Source organism: Trifolium pratense, linkage group LG1 (assembly GCF_020283565.1).
Source record: "Trifolium pratense cultivar HEN17-A07 linkage group LG1, ARS_RC_1.1, whole genome shotgun sequence".
Taxonomy (NCBI): domain Eukaryota; kingdom Viridiplantae; phylum Streptophyta; class Magnoliopsida; order Fabales; family Fabaceae; genus Trifolium; species Trifolium pratense.
Genome location: NC_060059.1, coordinates 50,164,752 through 50,182,868, shown reverse-complemented (window position 1 = coordinate 50,182,868; position 18,117 = coordinate 50,164,752). Strand labels below are relative to the sequence as shown.

Genomic DNA, 18,117 nt, shown 5'->3' with positions numbered 1-18,117 from the left:
ATAGTTGTAACCACTTTCTGATCTTGTCTGTCTTTGGAAATTGCGTTTCAAACTTTCTTTTTTGACTGCATTTAAACTTGTTTTTGACTGATGACAAAAGGGGGAGAATGGAAAATATTAATTGAATCACATGTGATACATTGGTATCATATGCTAAATACCCGAAACTATCAATTATGTTATTTAATTTACTCGTATTGCTTATGCTTATTTCTGAAGGAGACTATGTTATAACATCGGAACAACATTATCATGCTTTTAAGATCACCTCTTTCAAACAAAAATGGATATTTCAATTGACTCCCCCCTTTTTATCAACACATTCATACTAGAGAACATAGTTTTCACACTATATATTTTTTTCCTTTTTCTCTTGCAAATGAATTCACAAAGTGTGACTCATTCCATGCTCAATTTTTCTCTTTTGTTTTCACAAAGAAATCCCTCAACATATAGCTTTATTCATTCATTTTTTTTTTTTTTACTTTTTCACATATGGTGTCATGCGTTTGCATTATCTTGTTTTTCTCAATGTCTTTCACCATTTACTTCACGAGGGAAATCATTTCCTTATAAAATATTTTTCATTAAGTTCTCTAGTACCCCACCCCAAACTTAGTAGGTTGCAAATTCCAACAGCAACCCCAAACTTAGTGATGAGCATCGTGCTCAAACCACAAGTTAGGTGATCAACTTCAAGAAAATCTTTTTTTCTCTGTTTTTCAATATTTTGTGGTTTTCAAAAAGAAGTGTAAAACATCTTTAGGCTCAAAGGGGCTAGCAGCAAGGGATAACAACCATTAAGGGTAGGCTAGAAAGGCTCAAGGTAACAAACATTTTGGTCTTTATTTGTATGTAATAACACACGTTATCAATAGTCTACGTTGACTTTACATCACACCCATGTGCTAATCATTTTATTAGCTTTTTCTTAATGTTGAAGAAATTATAAAAATTTAAATGTGAAATAGGCTTTTAAGGCCTGTTTAGCCTATTTAAAAAGACTATATAGAGACTTTTGTGTAACACAGACTTTTAAATATGCTACAAGGCCAGGTCAGGCTTTAAAAAGGCTCAGGCCAGGCCAAAATAAATAACATTTGATAGGCCGTAGGCCAGGCTCAGGTTTGAAGAAAAATCGTAGGCCAGACTCAAGCCTATCAAGGTCTGGCCTGGCCTGTTCCCAACCCTAATTGAAAGAGGGTTAAGTACGATGATTTTCCAAAGTTTTCTGCGAGTTTTGCGCGAAAAGAATTAACTTGGGGGATGGGAAGAGAGACCATCGTTAAGTCCAAGTTGAACAACAACTATTGGGTCTAAAAACCAAAGTCTAACTAACAATAGAAACAAATATTTTATGAGAAACAAGAACTACAGTAAAATATATCTTGCCTATATTATCTTGCCTTATTGAGTACTCCCTCCGGTCCTTTTTATAAGGAACACTTTGAGAAAAAAATTGGTCATTTCTATAAAAAACTTTGACCAATTTTCAAATATTTTAAATGTTTGATTTCACTTATGCCCCTATTTATTATGAGAGAATAAGTAAATTAGTTGAATTAAGAGTAATTAAATAAGAGTATATATGAAATAAGTTTAAATTTATAAGAGTATTAAATGAAAATAACTATTTACAATATGTTTCTTGGTCTGTGTGAGTTTTTCAAAATGTTCCTTATAAAGACCGGAGATACTATTAAACTTGATAGATGGAACATGTGAAGAGAGGGATACACATGAAGATCATAACAAGTACCCACATTTTCTGTTACAAGCTCCACAGTTTTTTATTTTTTTTATTTATTTTTTTATTCACATGTTTTGAGATTCAAATCAGCGACCGTAATAACTGATGGTCGATCAATTGTGAAGTCGGTACAAAAATGCAGCGGTTGCAATATCACGATCGCAAGTTGGATAAGGTTGTATTGATTTGAATAAAATATAGGCTATAAACAATGACAGAAAGTAAAAATTTACACAAGCAAATTAGCATTATTATTATGGTACAATTAATTGAGCAACGAAAAGAAAAGACAGAGGCACCAATAAGAAAAAAGGAATATAGTTGAAGATGTGGTTCTTTAAGACCATCGACATTGCAGCATTTTACAAGCAACAACCAAATTCTTGAGATGCTTGTGGTTCTGGTTTTTGCTTCAAAATATTCCTTTTCAATGATGCTGATCCTTCTTCCAAAAGGCTAGGAACTTCCATTATCTAAGAAAAAATAGTAACATATTTGTCATCAAGATTGCAACACAGCTAACCTTGAGTTAGTCTTAGGTAAGAATTTTAACTTCTATACCTTTAATGTAAGTTCTTCGAAGCACTTGTCTACATTTTCTCGAGTTTTGGCGCTACATTCAAAAAACAAACATCCAAACTCTTTGGCAAGAGCTAAACCCTCTTCTGTGCTCACAGCCCTTTCAGATTCCTAAAATTAGATAAATAAAATATTAAGGAAATCATTGAGCAGAATACATCCAGATGTGAACTGGGAATTCAGAAAAGACAATGTTTTAGAAGTGATTGTAATAGTTTTACTGTCAGGTAAAATAACAGACATTGACATCTATACATGTGGTTACATTCAATACTTCTATTTTCTCGAATTATTATTGCCGCCAACATGTCAGTGTTATGTCCGATGTTCTTATCTTTTTCAGTGCTTCATTGATCATAGGCAAGAGATAGAATTGAAGTTACTCTTTTCAAGAAGGTGAGTGTTACATATTAATTCTGCAATACTAATAATAATTCGTGACATAGAAGAGAAACACATGGAAGACAATTTTTTTTTACAAGGATGGAAGACATGTTGTTTCATTACCTTATATGCATAGTCAAAGTCAAATTCTAATTGTAATCCAAAATTAGTTTGCAAAAATTTCTTGAACAAAACACAAAACTTACTCTATCAACTTTATTTCCAACCAGTATCTTCACACAATCCTGATTAGTTGAATAGAGTTCCACTTCTTTGGACCATACCTCTGATAAGTTTGTAAATGTGTTTCTTCTTGTTACATCATAAGCTACAGGAATTAAATTAATCAATATTAGTGTAAGCCTTGAATTTAAAAGATATTAATATGCTTACAAATTATTATTCTGGAAATAAACACAGTTATATATCTAAGTAATTCACAGTATCCACTGTGCAAATTATATAACTCAGAATTTAATGCCGAACCTGATAATGCCTTAACATTTAGAGACTGAAACCAAAGTTAAACTTTTTTTAAGGGAAACAAAGTTATGCAATTTCATTAACAATCAAATCAATACAGAAACCAAATTAAACTTAAAACAAAAGTTCAATGTTTTGATGCAATCACCAAAAAAATCAAAATCATTTTAGCATACCGAGAATGATTCCTTGTGCTCCTCTATAGTAAGAACTTGTTAGCGTTCTGAACCGTTCCTGCCCAGCTGCAATTTAAGGAATGTTACGACATTTCTATTCTATTTCGATCATTCATTTAGGTCAATTGACAAATGATTCAATTGAGATATGCCGGGAACTAAAAAATGGTATTTTTCATGAACAAGAAACGTAAGACTTGACTATATAGATTACCGGTATCCCAAATAGTTAGTTTCAATCTCTTGTCAGCTACTGTGAGAAGCTTGATCTTAAAATCAACACCTACATAAAGATGAACAACGGTATCAGATCAAATAGGAACCCAAATCTGATAAAAAGGAAAAAAAGGAAAAAAATAATATAACAGTTATTTTGTAACAGAAATATCCAAGGAAGTAAATAAACTCAGTAGTTAAGGGACATCATTCACAAGCTCATGATTTCTCTCTTGTAACAAAAAAAAATTCACAAGCTCAAGTAACCAAAAAATAAACCACATAGTAGGGAGAATCAGGGTTTTAAATAAAAGTCAAGGACTGCGATTTTGGCTGCGACATAGCGGTTTATTTGTTGTCAAAACCACAACGGGACTACCCACATTTGACTGCGATTCTCTGCAACATCAAGAATTGCGACATGACCACAATCGTTAGGTTGCCGCTATTTAAAAACCAGAAGAGAACAACATCATAGACCTAGGAGACACGACATTGCTATGCATGATCCTTTGAACTCTTTTTAGAAAATCGACAGCCTCTGGTGCTAGAAAACCAAAAGTGTTAAAAGGAAATGGTATAAAAACATATTGATTATCAGAGCACGATTTCTCATGTTTGACCACTTTGGTTGAAAAAAGTCTAGAAAAAACAAGTCATCGATAAAATCCCATGATTTGCTAAGCTAGAGATAGAAAAACAGTGATAAAAGCATGGTTGAGCTCTAAAAAACAATGAAATACCAAAAAGAATAGGTTTTTGCAATTAGCAATGAAATACCAATTGTGGGGGCAATATCTTTAGCAGAGCCAGAGATGAAGCTAACAATTAAGCTACTTTTTCCGACAGCAGAATCACCAATCAACAAGATCTTGAAAGAGAGATCATAGCTACTATTTTGACCAGAAGAACTCATTTTCCTTACTCTCTGAATGATATATTGATGACAATGAAATGCTTTTTCAGAGAATGTTTCTATATAAATAGCTTTCTCCAAGTGCAGAAAGAAAGAGAGAGAGAAAAAAAAAAGAGGAAAGGTACACCCTTTTGTAATGAATGAATTGCAAATGGGGTATATCTATCAGAAGCATCTTTCATTTATTAATCCTTTTTGTTTGTTGATCTTATTCCTTTTTGAGAGAGTGAGTAATATTGAAGCTAAAGAAAACGGCTATCTTTGCATTATGAGTTCATAAACACAACACAACACAACACATCAAATCAAAGTATATATTCTTTTCTTTCCTTTTCCATATAATAATTATTCTGTTTCAGTTTCAGGTGTTATTCTTGTATGCTTTTTATTATTTTTATTTTTTTCATCAAAAAAAGCTATTCATTTTTTTTAATGGAGAAAAAGGCTATAATCCCCAACAAAAGAAAACAAAAATAGAGAAAATAAACACAAAAGTAAAATCCCCAAGAAATATGTTTTTGGCGTCTTTTCGCTTTAGTATGCTATTTTTTTTATGCTTCAAAAAAATGCTATTTTTTTTAAACTAACAATGAGATAATAAATAACATAGATATGAATGGATATGTAAGAGAAGTTCTTTAAGATAAATTAGAACCTGCGATAAAAATGGATAGGTAAATCAGCACTGCTAAATGGTACGAAGGAGGTGTGCAAAGAAAAGCAAGAATATGCAACGTGGAAGTTTATAAATAGCTTCAAACTTTTATCTCCTTGTCCCACAGAAATCATGCGGTGGGTGTGTATAAAATGAAGGGTCCAGATCATTCTTGCCTTTCGTTTTTTTCCTTTCTCGTTACAATTATCATATTTGTAACATCTGATGTTTGCCAATTAATTAAAAGTTAATTATTTATAAATATTCATTATCATTCATATTCATATTCATTGATATTCATACAAAATCGTTAAACAACCCAACATCCAACCCAATTATTTCAGAGTCCAGATCCACTTCATCTCTTTATCCTCCATTTCTCTTCAGTTTTTCTCTTGATGAATGACACGTGGCAATACAAAGTTTCAATGGATGTGATTAAAAACTTAAAAGTTACAAAATTCACTGATTAAATCTGATTTTGCAGTGATGAGAGGGTGATGGGGCGAGTTGCTGTGAGAGGAAGAGGGGCTGATGGGGTGGTTCTGGGCGGTGTTGGGTTAGAGATGAACGGAGATTATTACTATGGTGAAGAAGAGGAAGGGAATGAACTGAATCGATATTTTTATTTTAATTTTATTTTATTAAACAAATCTCTTTGAATCGTCGTCGCCGATGTCGTTTCTTTGAATGTCGTTATTGCTAAAAAAAAGAAGACCAAGAATACCCAGGTGGTGGTGGTGGCGGCCGTGGTGGTGAATTGTATTCTTTGAATGTCGTTTCTTTGAATGTCGTTATTACTCGCCGATGTTGTTATCCAAAATAGTGAATTTGAGAAAAAGAAGACCAAGTGTACACAGGTGGTGGTGGTGGTGGCGGCGAAGCTTTGGCATGGTGGTGACCCGACGGTACTGCGATACTGAGAGTGAGGAGGAGAGTAACCATTCCATGGGTTGTTGTTAGTTCACAACATTTCTCTGGTTTTTAATCCCACCCATTAAATTTTTTTATTGCCACATGTCATCATCAAGAGAAACACTGGAGGGAAATGGAGGATAAACAAATGGAGTGGATCTGAACTCTTTATTTCAACATTAATATTTTTATGCAAATTAATTTTTATTTTCTTGTAAAAAAAAGGTATACAAATTTTATTTTTTTGTCAAGTAGTCTAGAGGCTAAAATTTCACCTTTTAAGGTGAATAAGTGGAAGTCCCAACAATAATATGAAATGTCCCTGAGGTATCATCACTCTAGACCAGAGGCACGGTTTTGTGTGGCTGGATGCGGAGACACGGAGTCAGCTCAGCACCTTTTTCTTTCTTGCTCTTTTTTTGGCGCTCTTTGCCCGTTAGTTAGGTCATGGATTGGCTTGTCATCGTGGACCCTCAACATTTGACAGATCATTTTCTTCAATTTAGTTTCTCATCTGGTGGTCTTAGAGGGCGTTGTTCCTTCCTTCAACTTATTTGGCTCTCATGTGTCTGGGTTATTTGGAACGAGAGAAATCGGCGGATATTCCAAAACCCGGAAGAGTCCTTATCTCAGTTGCTAGACAAGGTCAAGCTACATTCTTACCGGTGGTTGAAGACAACACACATCGATTTAGTCTCTAACTGTCATAGATGGTGGTCGAGCCCTCTCACTTGTTTGGGCATAATGTAGTTGTATTCCCTATATTCTTGATTGTTTTTACGCATTGTATCTGTAAACTCTTGTAGTCTTTTTTAGCACGCCTTGTGTTGATGGGACTCTTTGGTTGGTTATAATATATATCTCATTTTGGCTTGTTAAAAAAAAAAATGAAATGTCTCCGCCAACTAAGCTATCAAAATTAGTGTCCATGCCAACCGAGTACCGGGGTTCAATTTTTTTTTTTTGTCAAATACTATATATGTTTATTTAGGCTACTATTATATTTTCTAAAATAGGAGAAGGAGAAATTATTACTAGCATATAAGAGACATTAACTTGACCATAAATAAAGTGACGCTATTGTAACAAAAAAAAAAGTGACACTAATTTATAGGTTGAAGAATATTTGAAGATTGAAGAACCGAAGACACACAAGAATTTGAAGATCAAAAATCAAGAAGACAGACATAAAAATCAGCAGATTGAAGACAAGAGTTGCACATTGAAGGCTGAAGACTAAGGTGCACATTTGCCAAAGGGGGAGATTGTAGTTCCTAGGATTGGCTGCACTATGCAAAAACAACTTAATGTGTCAAGTGCAACATGTTCTCATTCCGAGTAGGACATCTTTCCCAGTACTACCAACATGTTAAGGACATATGCGCCAGTACAACATGTTGAACAAGATGTCCCAGTTTGAGTAGGACATCTTGTACAGGCAGGAGACATTATCTTATATTGTAAGCGCGTGTGAATCTCTCTAAAGTATGTTACAAAGCGTGATTTAACGATTGTTTGATGATTAAAGGTTTGTTATAGAAGGTCGTTAACAAACTCATGTGTTAGATATGATTGGAAATCATCAAAGTTTGTTTTAAAACTAATTCCTATCATTTTGTTTTAACAAAAGAGACTTGCAATAAGCAAGCCCTCAAAATATATTGATAAAAAGAAGACCCTCAAGAAAAGAAAAGCATTAAGAAAACCTAAAGTACGGCATACCAAGATGGTTTCTAATAAAATCACCCTGCAACTCTGGGGGAATATGATTCCACCAAGTGAGACCACGTAAGGATAAACCTATATTTGCTAACTTGTCAGCACAATGATTCCCCTCCCTATAAATATGTAAAACATAGAAATTCATGTAGTTGTCCCAACGAATCCTTAGAGCCCAAGGAACAATTTTTGCAGAAGAGAAGGCAAGCACAACTAACATAGAATCTGATTCTAGCCAAAGATAACTTCATCCTTTGCTTGTTGCAGTTTCAATGGCAATCATTGCCCTTATCAGTTCATCATTCAAAGAATTGCTTATACCAATATTGAATGCAAAGGCACCTAAAAAAGATGAATTAGCATCTCTAAATAATCAACAAGAGTTGCATCTCTATATAAGAAGACTCAATTTATATTCAGTACGAACAAAAATTGAAGAATCTCTAGATTAAAGCTAGAATTGCGAGTCAAAGATATTATGCCCACTATGCAAGGTCATACTAGCCTTCTCTAGAACTTAGGTGCTAAAGGTTAGAGTTAGGAGGTATTCTTGTTGAATAGGTCATTCAACATATCATCGTGATAAAGAAGTTACGATCACTGAGGCTGGGCGATTGTAGGGAAGTGGGTAGGTTCTCATATTTAGGGGGAGTGAACCTCTAAGTAGAAGGTTCACTAGGATTAAGAAAAGGCATAAACAACAATAGACTTTGTTGTTCGTTGTAAGACTGAGTATTTATCCGATGTAGTGGTCTTCCTTTCCTGGATTGGTATCCCCAGAGTAGGTGTATTTTCACCGAACTGTGTTAACAATTACTTGTGTCCTTTACTTGCTTTTATTATTAATATCCTGCATCACAATTGTTACACACGTTATCTCAGACATCATACAAAGGGAAGAATTGTCCCAGACAACGTGTACGACATCTGTCCCCTGACAAACAAAATTTCAAGGAGATTCATTGAGGCTGTGTGAATAGAAGGCCGTATTAATAATTACTTAAGTAGCAGATGACTCTGTTGCAGAAACTCAAAACAACGTAATCATGCAAGGCAAAATGAAGTTCAAACATATTTTTTTTTTATTAAAACATTAGAGACGAAAATTTGTCGACATCTGTTCATCTTGTGCAGAGACCAGTTATTATTAATAATATATTTTCCATTCAAAAAAAAAATTAGACACGAAAATTACATCAATTTAAACATTACATTCAAAATCTCAACTGCTAATTAAATAAACTAGACAGCCTTCTCTTGTGATTTTTTGCCCCGAATTTTTTGTTTAGACAAAATTTTCAGCAAGTCCGCGAAACCACTGCATGCCTAGATCCATCTTCAAGTATGGACCAAAGAGTTTAGCAGGGTTGACGGTTTTGGCTTCGGGCGTACTGGCAGCAATATTGGATCAACTATCATATTTCAATGTATCACCATTGAATCCATCAGCTAATCATACCGTACCCAATTGAGACATAAAGTTCACCGTCGATTAACATATCACACCCAACCATGGTGACTAAACACTGGTAGGTGTGATATGACTAGCCGACGAAGAACTATGCGGCCATTTACACACGAAATGACAAAAAATAAACAAACTAAACTAAGCAAAGAAAGAAGCAGAAAAACATAGTGGGAGAGGTATGAGACCACACCACTTGAAGACTTATATTTATAGCCATTTGGGCTGCACCAATGGCCAAGTAAAATTGGCCACTTGTCAGACTTTTGACTGGTATAGATAGGTGAATTGACCACCGACTTTTCTGCTACTTAAGTAGCGGACAACAATGGAAAAATTTATCAAAACTTTCTCATGCTTACAACGTACATTAATTAAGTAGCGGAAGGGTAAAAAAAAAGACATAGGGCGCATAAGAAATTGGTAGGGTGACAAAAATAAATCTAAAAAAATGTCTCTTTTTTAGGATAAACAACTATTTTAATCCTCAAAATATAATGAAATGTTACATTAATTATTAAATATATTAACATTACAATTACATCCTTACCATCTTTTTGTTAGCAATTTTATGGATTATGGACTAATTTTACCAATAAACACATGGCTCTTATATACATTAAGAGTCTATCTCCCATAGAAACAAACACACATAATAATCTATTTCATACATGATACATGGCAACTTAAAAATTAAGTTGATGACTGAAAATTATTTGCTTTTATATAAATTAAAATTAAAACTAAAAATAAAAAAGACAAAAATAAAATTTAACATATTTATCAACATAAATGTTTAAAACAATTACAAAGCATGCACAAAATGAACAATATGAGTGTTCAATGTTCACACATTGTGAATAAACTATCTGGATGAAGTTGCTAAAACTTTATCCTGCAACATTTGATGGGAACACTTTCTGGATAAAATCCAGGAAGCGACGTGAGTAGAATGTAGGATCCACCGCCGAGATAGATAATGAATCAAACTGAAGAGATTTATATGCATGTTCAATCTTCTTAGTCATGTTGTAATCTTGCAATATATCAATGATACCCAGGTAAAGCACGACGTCATAAGCCTCATGGAACATTTGTGTTTCCTCTTTTCCTGGAATCTGCTCTGCCCTTGCTGGCATGTTCACACCTAGCTGGATTTGTAGTCTGGATAACGAGTTGCCAAGAAAGAGAAACTCAGTTTACAATATTCTAGCAACATGCTAATGGTGTACTAAAGGTACAATTTTGGTTTAATCAATAGGATCTCAAGTGAAATGGCAACATTGTTTTGTTTCATTTCAGAAAACGGTTTTGTTTCATTTCAGAAAACGGTTTCTGCCCGTAACAGTCCATATTTTATGAACATAAAAGAAGTAATTATGAATTTAACGTGCTATGGACATACAATAACAAAACAACAGACGGAGTACTACAAAAAAAATGAAAAATAATACTTAACAGAACAATTAAAATCCTTAAGAAATACCTTGCAGTACCGGGTAGAAGTAGATCCACCTCCTCATCACCAGCAGCTGAAGCTCGCAATCGGCTACCCCTAACGTGTGACCCGACAACAACACTACCATCATCTGCTCCACGAGGGACCAGAACAAGACCTTGGGGATAGTTATATACTTCATCCTCTAGAGGGTCTAGTTGATTATCGAAGTTTTCAAAATTAATCAGTTCCATGATTATAGTGCAAGAGAAAAAAATGCAAGAATACAAGTTATTGCTGAAACTAGAAAAATCATGATAGAAAAAATTATAGATTACTGGATAAGCCTATAAAGATTTCTAAAAAGGTGCGGTCCGTAATCATCATATAATTGTAAACTCTGATTGGATGTCAACCGACTAAATATCCAATTCAATACCTCGTTTGCCAGTTTCAGTTTGAAAAACAACCAATATAAAACAAAACAAAAATGCAAGAAATAATTAGACAATGCTGCTGTGTTAAAAAGGTTTGAATGAAAAACAATCACCATTTTTAACTGTATCAACAAAGGATCTGGCTTTCCTTTTGGACCATCCAAGTCCAAGCTATATTTTACAACATTGCTCCTTAAACTAGCTCCTAATGTTGTTCAAGTAGGAATATAAACTTAAGCCATTCATATCTATTTCATGTTAGTAAACAATCAGCACATGTCGTTGATTATAGTAAGGCTTTCATGAAAAAGGCCAGACGGACATTAGTCAATTTGGGATGTGAATGAGAGATTTACTGAAATACCCCCTCATCAATCTCATCATCTACGGTACACTACCTTAACAATACCTAAATAAGCAGTGTTTATATCATCTGTTGATCAGATTCATATCTCTAATTTATAGGCCGTTAGTTTCAAACCGACTATATGTGCCAAATTTTGATTAAAGACACATTAGTAAAAAACAATTCTTGCCGGAAATAAATGCCGATCACATAAAGACCAATTACAAAGCATTAGCTTTCTATATTGGATTTGATACCTACCTTCCTCTGCAAGCATTGGCAACCCATCTGCCCTTACGGGAGGACGCAGCTGCTGGGGAGCTCGATAATGAACACCTAGAAGAAGGCTATAATCCATTATGTGCTGTTCCTCCAAGAACATGCTGTCAATCTCAATCTGCCTGCAGAAGAGTATGAGTAAGAGGTAAAATTCATGCTTTGTAGTTGAGCACTGCAGGACCATACATCATGAAAACTTGCTAAGACTTGTCAGAATATTGTTTGAAAGATATACAATTCATATCTGTTTTTATTTGCATTGTTGAAGGAGAATAATTTGTCATCATCTTCTCTACGTTCCTAGGAATAAAATCTTTTCTTATAACATAAAAAATAAAAATTGAAACACAAGATTAGAGAAAGTATTTTGTAAATTCCCCTTACTTTAATAAAGACTCCCGCCAAGATGGTTCCAAGTAAAAGCAGTAGTTCAAATCCAAATCTTTCAGTGTGGTATTCTCATCAATTTCAATTTTGTCAGAAGAACGTCCAAGTGATGAACCTTTTAAATCGAATCTCCTATGGATCCGTAATTCTGTACAGAACATATTTCCCATAACAACAAAGCGAAACTGCAACATAGAAAATCATATATATAAATACGGTCCTCCTAATTAGGAAATAAATTTGTTGTTTGTCATGAAAGATGTAAGTAATGATAGGTTCAAATAATTGATGTAGTACATTTGTATTATGAAAATTTTCTTTCTTTTGATCTTTCTGATTTGCAAGTATTAAAAAACATTTGATATATCAAACTGCCTCATTAGTAATTGATAATTACTCAAGAAAAACTACCCAGGTCTAAAAAAAAACATTACCTTTTGACCACTTGAAGGTATAATTCTGTGCAAACCAAAAAATTTCGTAATGAGTGTATTCTCGTATGACTTCACATGATGATGGTAATCTGGAAGCATTCTCAGAAGAACCTATAATTCAAAATTTCAAATTATGGTCACTATTTTCTATTTTACATTATATCATACAAGTTAATGAGGCAGGCAATATCAAACTGACGGCAACTTTTTTCTGTGTGTGATTGTGAAGACCTCTCAATATATATGTATGTACATATGTATCTATGTACATATGAAAAGTTGTAATCAAATAATTGAGGCAGACACGTAACTTATCTTTGATTTTGTTTGATCAGTCTAATTGCTATTTAATGTTATACTTAATATGTTTATGTAGTTTGTGTAACACTTGATGACATTCTGAGCACAATGATGTCATCATAGGTCTTTGTGAACCATGAAGAAAACACTCAGGTATTATGATTTATGAAGAAAACCAGTTGAAAACATGCCTCCAAGGAAATTTATGTATCTATATCTGCAACTGCAAAAAGTGATCATGAACAAGATTCACATAAAATAAACACACCTTTACTTCTGATCGTCTCAGTGTCTTGATCATGAAACGATCATCCTGAGACAGGAAAAAGACACTACCACTTTTCCCTGGAGAAGATAGTTCCCTCAAAGCATCATTTCCACAAATCGACATCATATAGTCAGCAGCATCGATCTTGAACAATTCTCTCAAATTTCTGCAACAGGTCCAAAGGTTATATATAATAAGCATACGAAAGGTGAAAGGAAAATAGAGGAGAGCAAAACAGGGGCCGGAAAAGTGCTTCCTTACCATGTATACAAACACAATTGTAAAAATTGAATGCTCAATTTCCAAGTGACAAGAGACTTTCTGCTTTATTTTTATTTTTTTGTTTTTGCAATATTTGTCAAGAAAAAGAATGCAAGATCATGAAGTTCACACATCAATATAATACAAAGCTATTCGTGTAGTTGAAGCAAGGATTCAACATGGCTTAATAAACAATTACTCAATTACGAGTCAGTTATGAATAATTATTCCATGAATGTATTCACATTAAGTTGTCAACTAGGCCTTGTAATTTGAAATGGATATTCAAAATCAGATTTATAAAATGTATTCCTTTTCTGGTATCAGAAAATTATGGAAGATTATAGAAACAGTATGGTAGATTAAGATTCAGCAACTTTAAGAGGAAAAATATGGATATTTGGATGAAAATAGAATTAGGCATATAGCCTGATTCTGTCGATCAATCCATAAGAGTGGCATGTAGTCATTTAGTGAAGCAGGAATTGGTTTAAATGCATGACCACTAAGTCGATGAATGAGGCAAGAGCCACGTAAAGAGATAATATGCCTAAAAAAGTTTCAACTAACCTGAACACCATAGGGCAGTAATCTTTCCATTTAAAATCCTCCGACTGATGAGGTGGTGTCAATTGAGAACCTTCTTTAGGAAAATTCATCCAAAAGCTTGCTTTGGCACCAAAGTCTGATTGTCGAACTTCTCGTCTCTGTATGGGGGTAATCTTTCCCACAGTATACCTAGCCATTTGAAGCCCATTTTTAAGTTACTTACAGAAAACCATGCAAAAGCCAAAAGCAAATATTGATATCCCCGAATAACTTAATTTCTTTTGAAGTTGGATAGGCTTGGTTCTTTCATTATATATGGTTGCCTCATTTCATTGATTGGAATAAGAAATCTAGAAAACTTGTATTAGTTCTACTATAAAAATTGCAAAATACAAAAGAGAATCAAATATTTGTTTACTAAAGGAAAAGCATCTTCCGGTTGCAATGTGATTCCTGATATGATATGAAATGGAATATCTCACTTTTTTGCAGAAAAATTGTAAGTGAATCATTTCCCTTCTACTCTTTACAGTTGGTAACAGGGAAGAATATAAGATATTTCCGTGGACATAAAAAGATGTCGGAATGTGATCAATGAAAAGATGAACGCAGCCATATGAAAATTACAACCTCTGTCTAATATGGATACATCTTGAAAATTTTGTTCATAACAATAAAAAAAAAATTTAAAAATAAACTTGTAGAAAGCAAAATCATGTAGTTTTTTTTCCGGCAAAATCATGTAATTGTAGTACTGTTATAAATGAAAACAACAAAAGCAGCTTGATTGTACAAAAAGTTGAGATGATGTCTTTTACCTTATTCCGAGCTGCAAACTAAGCATCAGATCATAACTCCTGTGGCCTTTAATAATTTGTTCACCGGGTCTTTTGATTTCTCTGGCAATTTTTTTCTTAAGCTGCTTAGCTCTTCTATTTAGTGATGAAAAACTACTATTTAAAACTACCTCACTTATCAATACCCCTTGCATATACTCACGCTCCAAAATTGGGATCTTTTCGTTAACCTCTTTATTTCCACTTTCGAAGATTGAATCTGTTGAAGCAAATTGTGAATCATGGCCAATAACTTTCTCAATAGCTACCTCTAGACTCCACCGCCTTTCGAGAGAAATATTTTTGCTGCGAGATTGGTCCAGATTTAACAGGTTTCCTGTGCCAGATGGAACACCACTTGACCTCCGATTCTCACCGGCTTTGACATTTCCCATATCAACTGAAGAAGTGTTATGAATATGCACCTGATTCTGTTTTCTCAAATCTGGTAATAGCCCTCTTTTTCTCAATGCATTTAGATATATTTCTTGTGCAGATGGAAGACAGCTTCCTTTTGGATAAAAGGTTCCTTTGCCATCTTTCAGACCCCGTGTCCACGTCCCAACATAGCAGCCACCATCACCCCAAGTATATGCCCCAAGGCCATGCATCATGCCATTTAACCAGCTTCCTTCAAACGAGTCTCCACTTACCCAAGTAAGAGTTCCTTTTCCCGACATTGTCCCACCTTTCATGTTTCCCAAATATACATTTCCATTAGCCCAGGTATACTTGCCTGGACCCTCTGGAGTTCCTTGGATCCAAGAGCCTTCAAATATATCCCCATTTGGATAAACTTGATAACCCAAGCCATGTTTAAGATTGAATCGCCATCGACCTTTGTAGCTCAAATTTTCTGGGCCAATATATATTCCTGTACCATGTATATAGCCACCAGAGAATTCACCTTCATATAATACACCAGAAGGCCATTGAATTTTCCCTAATCCATTTCTCATCCCCCGTCTCCACTCACCATCATATACACAACCATCTGACCATACATACTTACCCTGACCCTCCGGAACGTTGCCGAGAAGGGATCCAGAATATGACTCACCATTAGGAAGAGAGAGTTCCCCAACTCTAAAACCAGCGACTTCAGTGGAATGACTAGCTTCACCGTTCGTCAATATAGATGATATATGGTCTATACTAGAAAACGTATCAAGAGATTGTGTTCGATCCAAACCATCAGCTGTGGCCACAGAGCCAGACATGCATAATGATCAAAAGGAAAATTTCTTATAGAATTATAACTATCCCGAATTCTCAACCGCTACAAGACACCAATGGTTGCATATAAGAAATCTTACCAAAAGATCGACCCTCGAAACTCTGTCCTTTTATCTACAAAAGTTAAGTCAACAAAATAAACAAATAGAAATCAGTCACTACACAAACCATGAGATAACCACATTCATGTCATAACTCATAATAAAAAGGCATAAACAAAGATGTTCAACAAACCACGCGAGCTTCATAAAGTCGAAAACGAAACAAATTTGATTATAAAGAGCGGTAACAATTACTAGATATGGTAGACCATCACAACACAACTACAATAAATTGAAATTTCAAAAGAAATTAAATTATCAAAGCAATATAAATTACAAGAACCAAAAAGAGAAAAACTATAAAATCATACACAAAATGGAAGGACAGAAACTTGACTAGATTTCCATAGAACCAAAAGTCTTTATATTAAACAACTTATATGAACAATCACTTTATTTAATAAAAAATTAAAAGTAAATAAATATACAGTATATAAAAAACAGAGTAGTCGGTTGAAAAATGTTAAAAAAATAGAGAAAATATCAATCAATAAAGGCAAAAATAATTGATAAATTATAACTTTCTCCGTCAGGATTGAAACAAACAAAACATCAAACATTATTGAACAGTGAAGCAATAATTTCAATTCCAATCTTATACCACTAAATTCCTAATCTAACAGCTCAACCAAACAGTTCCTAAAAAATTGCATATACATTACTCTTCAAAGCGTGGCGTTGAATATGAATAAGCGATTGTACATTATTGAAGATGAAGATATGAATATGTACCGATTGAGTAAATAACCGCAAAGAGAGGGAGAGAGAGAGAGAGAGAGAGAGAGAGAGAGAGAGAGAGAGAGAGAGAGAGAGAGAGAGAGAGAGAGAGAGAGAGAGAACCTTTAGTTGAAAGAATGAGAGAGTTAAGTCAAGTGAGTAGGTGGTAAAAAAATCAAACTCTCAACTATCTTTTATGGCTGTTAGCTTATTTTCTATACTTTCTAATTTCGTTTTTCGTTTTGTTCTGTGATGATAATATTGATCGGATCTTGAACTCTGAAACTGCTGATTTTAAGTCGTTCTTTGTCTTTTACTCCGCCCAACGATACAAGATGATGATGATGAGTGTGAGATGATCTTTATTCCAATTTCAAGCAATATTTTTCCTTGAATAAATTATTGTATATAAAAACAAGATATTATTATTAATTAATTAATATAATTAAAATGTTGCCACATAAAATACAAAAAGAAAATCACACTAAAATGATGGTTGGATTTTTGAAGGACCACTTTGATAGAAGGATGAAATTGCGCTCAAATGATGTAAGTCTCTTCTAATTTAACTAAGATATTGGGTTTGATATGAATGATAATATCTAGGTGAAAATATTATTTCATTTTTTTGGTTGAAACAATAAGTTGATTAATTGATACTAGTTTGAGAAAGAAAAAAAATAATAATGAAATGTAAGGACGACAATTTGACCTTTTAAAATATATATCGCTATTAAAATATTAAACTTTTTTAATAAAAAAATTTAGTTATAAAAATAATACAAAGAAAGTTACGTTAACTTAACTCAGTTGGTAGAGATATTGGATTATATATGCAGACGGTCAAAGTTCAAACCCCGGGTAAAATTTCTAGTCACTAAACTATTTGACAAAATTAATCTCCCTCCGGGAACATGAGGGCATACAAGGTGGGTTTCCCCCTTTCAACCGAATTTTTCCAGACGCATGAGCCAGAAATCGAACCCTGGACCACATGTTTAAGAGGAGCAAGTCATTTACCACTTGGATTAATTCATTCTTGGTGAAATATATTTAATTATATTAAAATGAGACGATATTTTATAATTTATCAATTTACTTTTAACAAAATTATGGGTAACGAGTGCAGATATTGTTCGTCGGCGACTCTGCCATTACCAAAATTGTGGTGAAATACCATTACCAAATAGATCTAACTTAATTTACTGTAAGTAAGTACATTTTAAGCTCTTCCCAAACAAAGTTTAACGACCTAGCGGCGTTGAAAAGA

At 33.9% G+C, this 18,117-nt stretch overlaps 2 protein-coding genes across 4 annotated transcripts; both read right to left on the bottom strand.

Moving 5' to 3' along the window:
• Positions 1–1,764: 1,764 nt before the first annotated feature.
• Positions 1,765–4,672, bottom strand: LOC123923867 (ras-related protein RABC2a-like). Its single transcript, XM_045976614.1, has 6 exons — positions 4,369–4,672; positions 3,587–3,655; positions 3,373–3,438; positions 2,920–3,041; positions 2,312–2,440; positions 1,765–2,223 (listed from the first exon to the last, which is right to left on the bottom strand). Exons 1-6 carry the CDS (start codon positions 4,502–4,504, stop codon positions 2,113–2,115), a joined length of 633 nt encoding a protein of 210 aa, XP_045832570.1. The 5' UTR covers positions 4,505–4,672; the 3' UTR covers positions 1,765–2,112.
• A 5,336-nt stretch (positions 4,673–10,008) lies between these two features.
• On the bottom strand, positions 10,009–17,285 carry LOC123902970 (phosphatidylinositol 4-phosphate 5-kinase 9). 3 transcript variants are annotated; one of them, XM_045952812.1, is made up of 9 exons: positions 16,971–17,285; positions 14,776–16,143; positions 13,979–14,146; positions 13,148–13,313; positions 12,580–12,690; positions 12,143–12,330; positions 11,741–11,880; positions 10,745–10,910; positions 10,009–10,422 (listed from the first exon to the last, which is right to left on the bottom strand). In XM_045952812.1, the coding sequence occupies exons 2-9, from the start codon at positions 16,011–16,013 to the stop codon at positions 10,149–10,151; spliced, it is 2,451 nt and encodes an 816-aa protein (XP_045808768.1). In that variant the 5' UTR covers positions 16,014–16,143; positions 16,971–17,285; the 3' UTR covers positions 10,009–10,148. The 3 variants fall into 3 exon arrangements, with proteins under 3 accessions (XP_045808768.1, XP_045808770.1, XP_045808769.1); XM_045952814.1 differs by having other exon boundaries at positions 16,863–16,974; XM_045952813.1 differs by lacking the exon at positions 16,971–17,285 and adding an exon at positions 16,442–16,614.
• Positions 17,286–18,117: the final 832 nt, after the last annotated feature.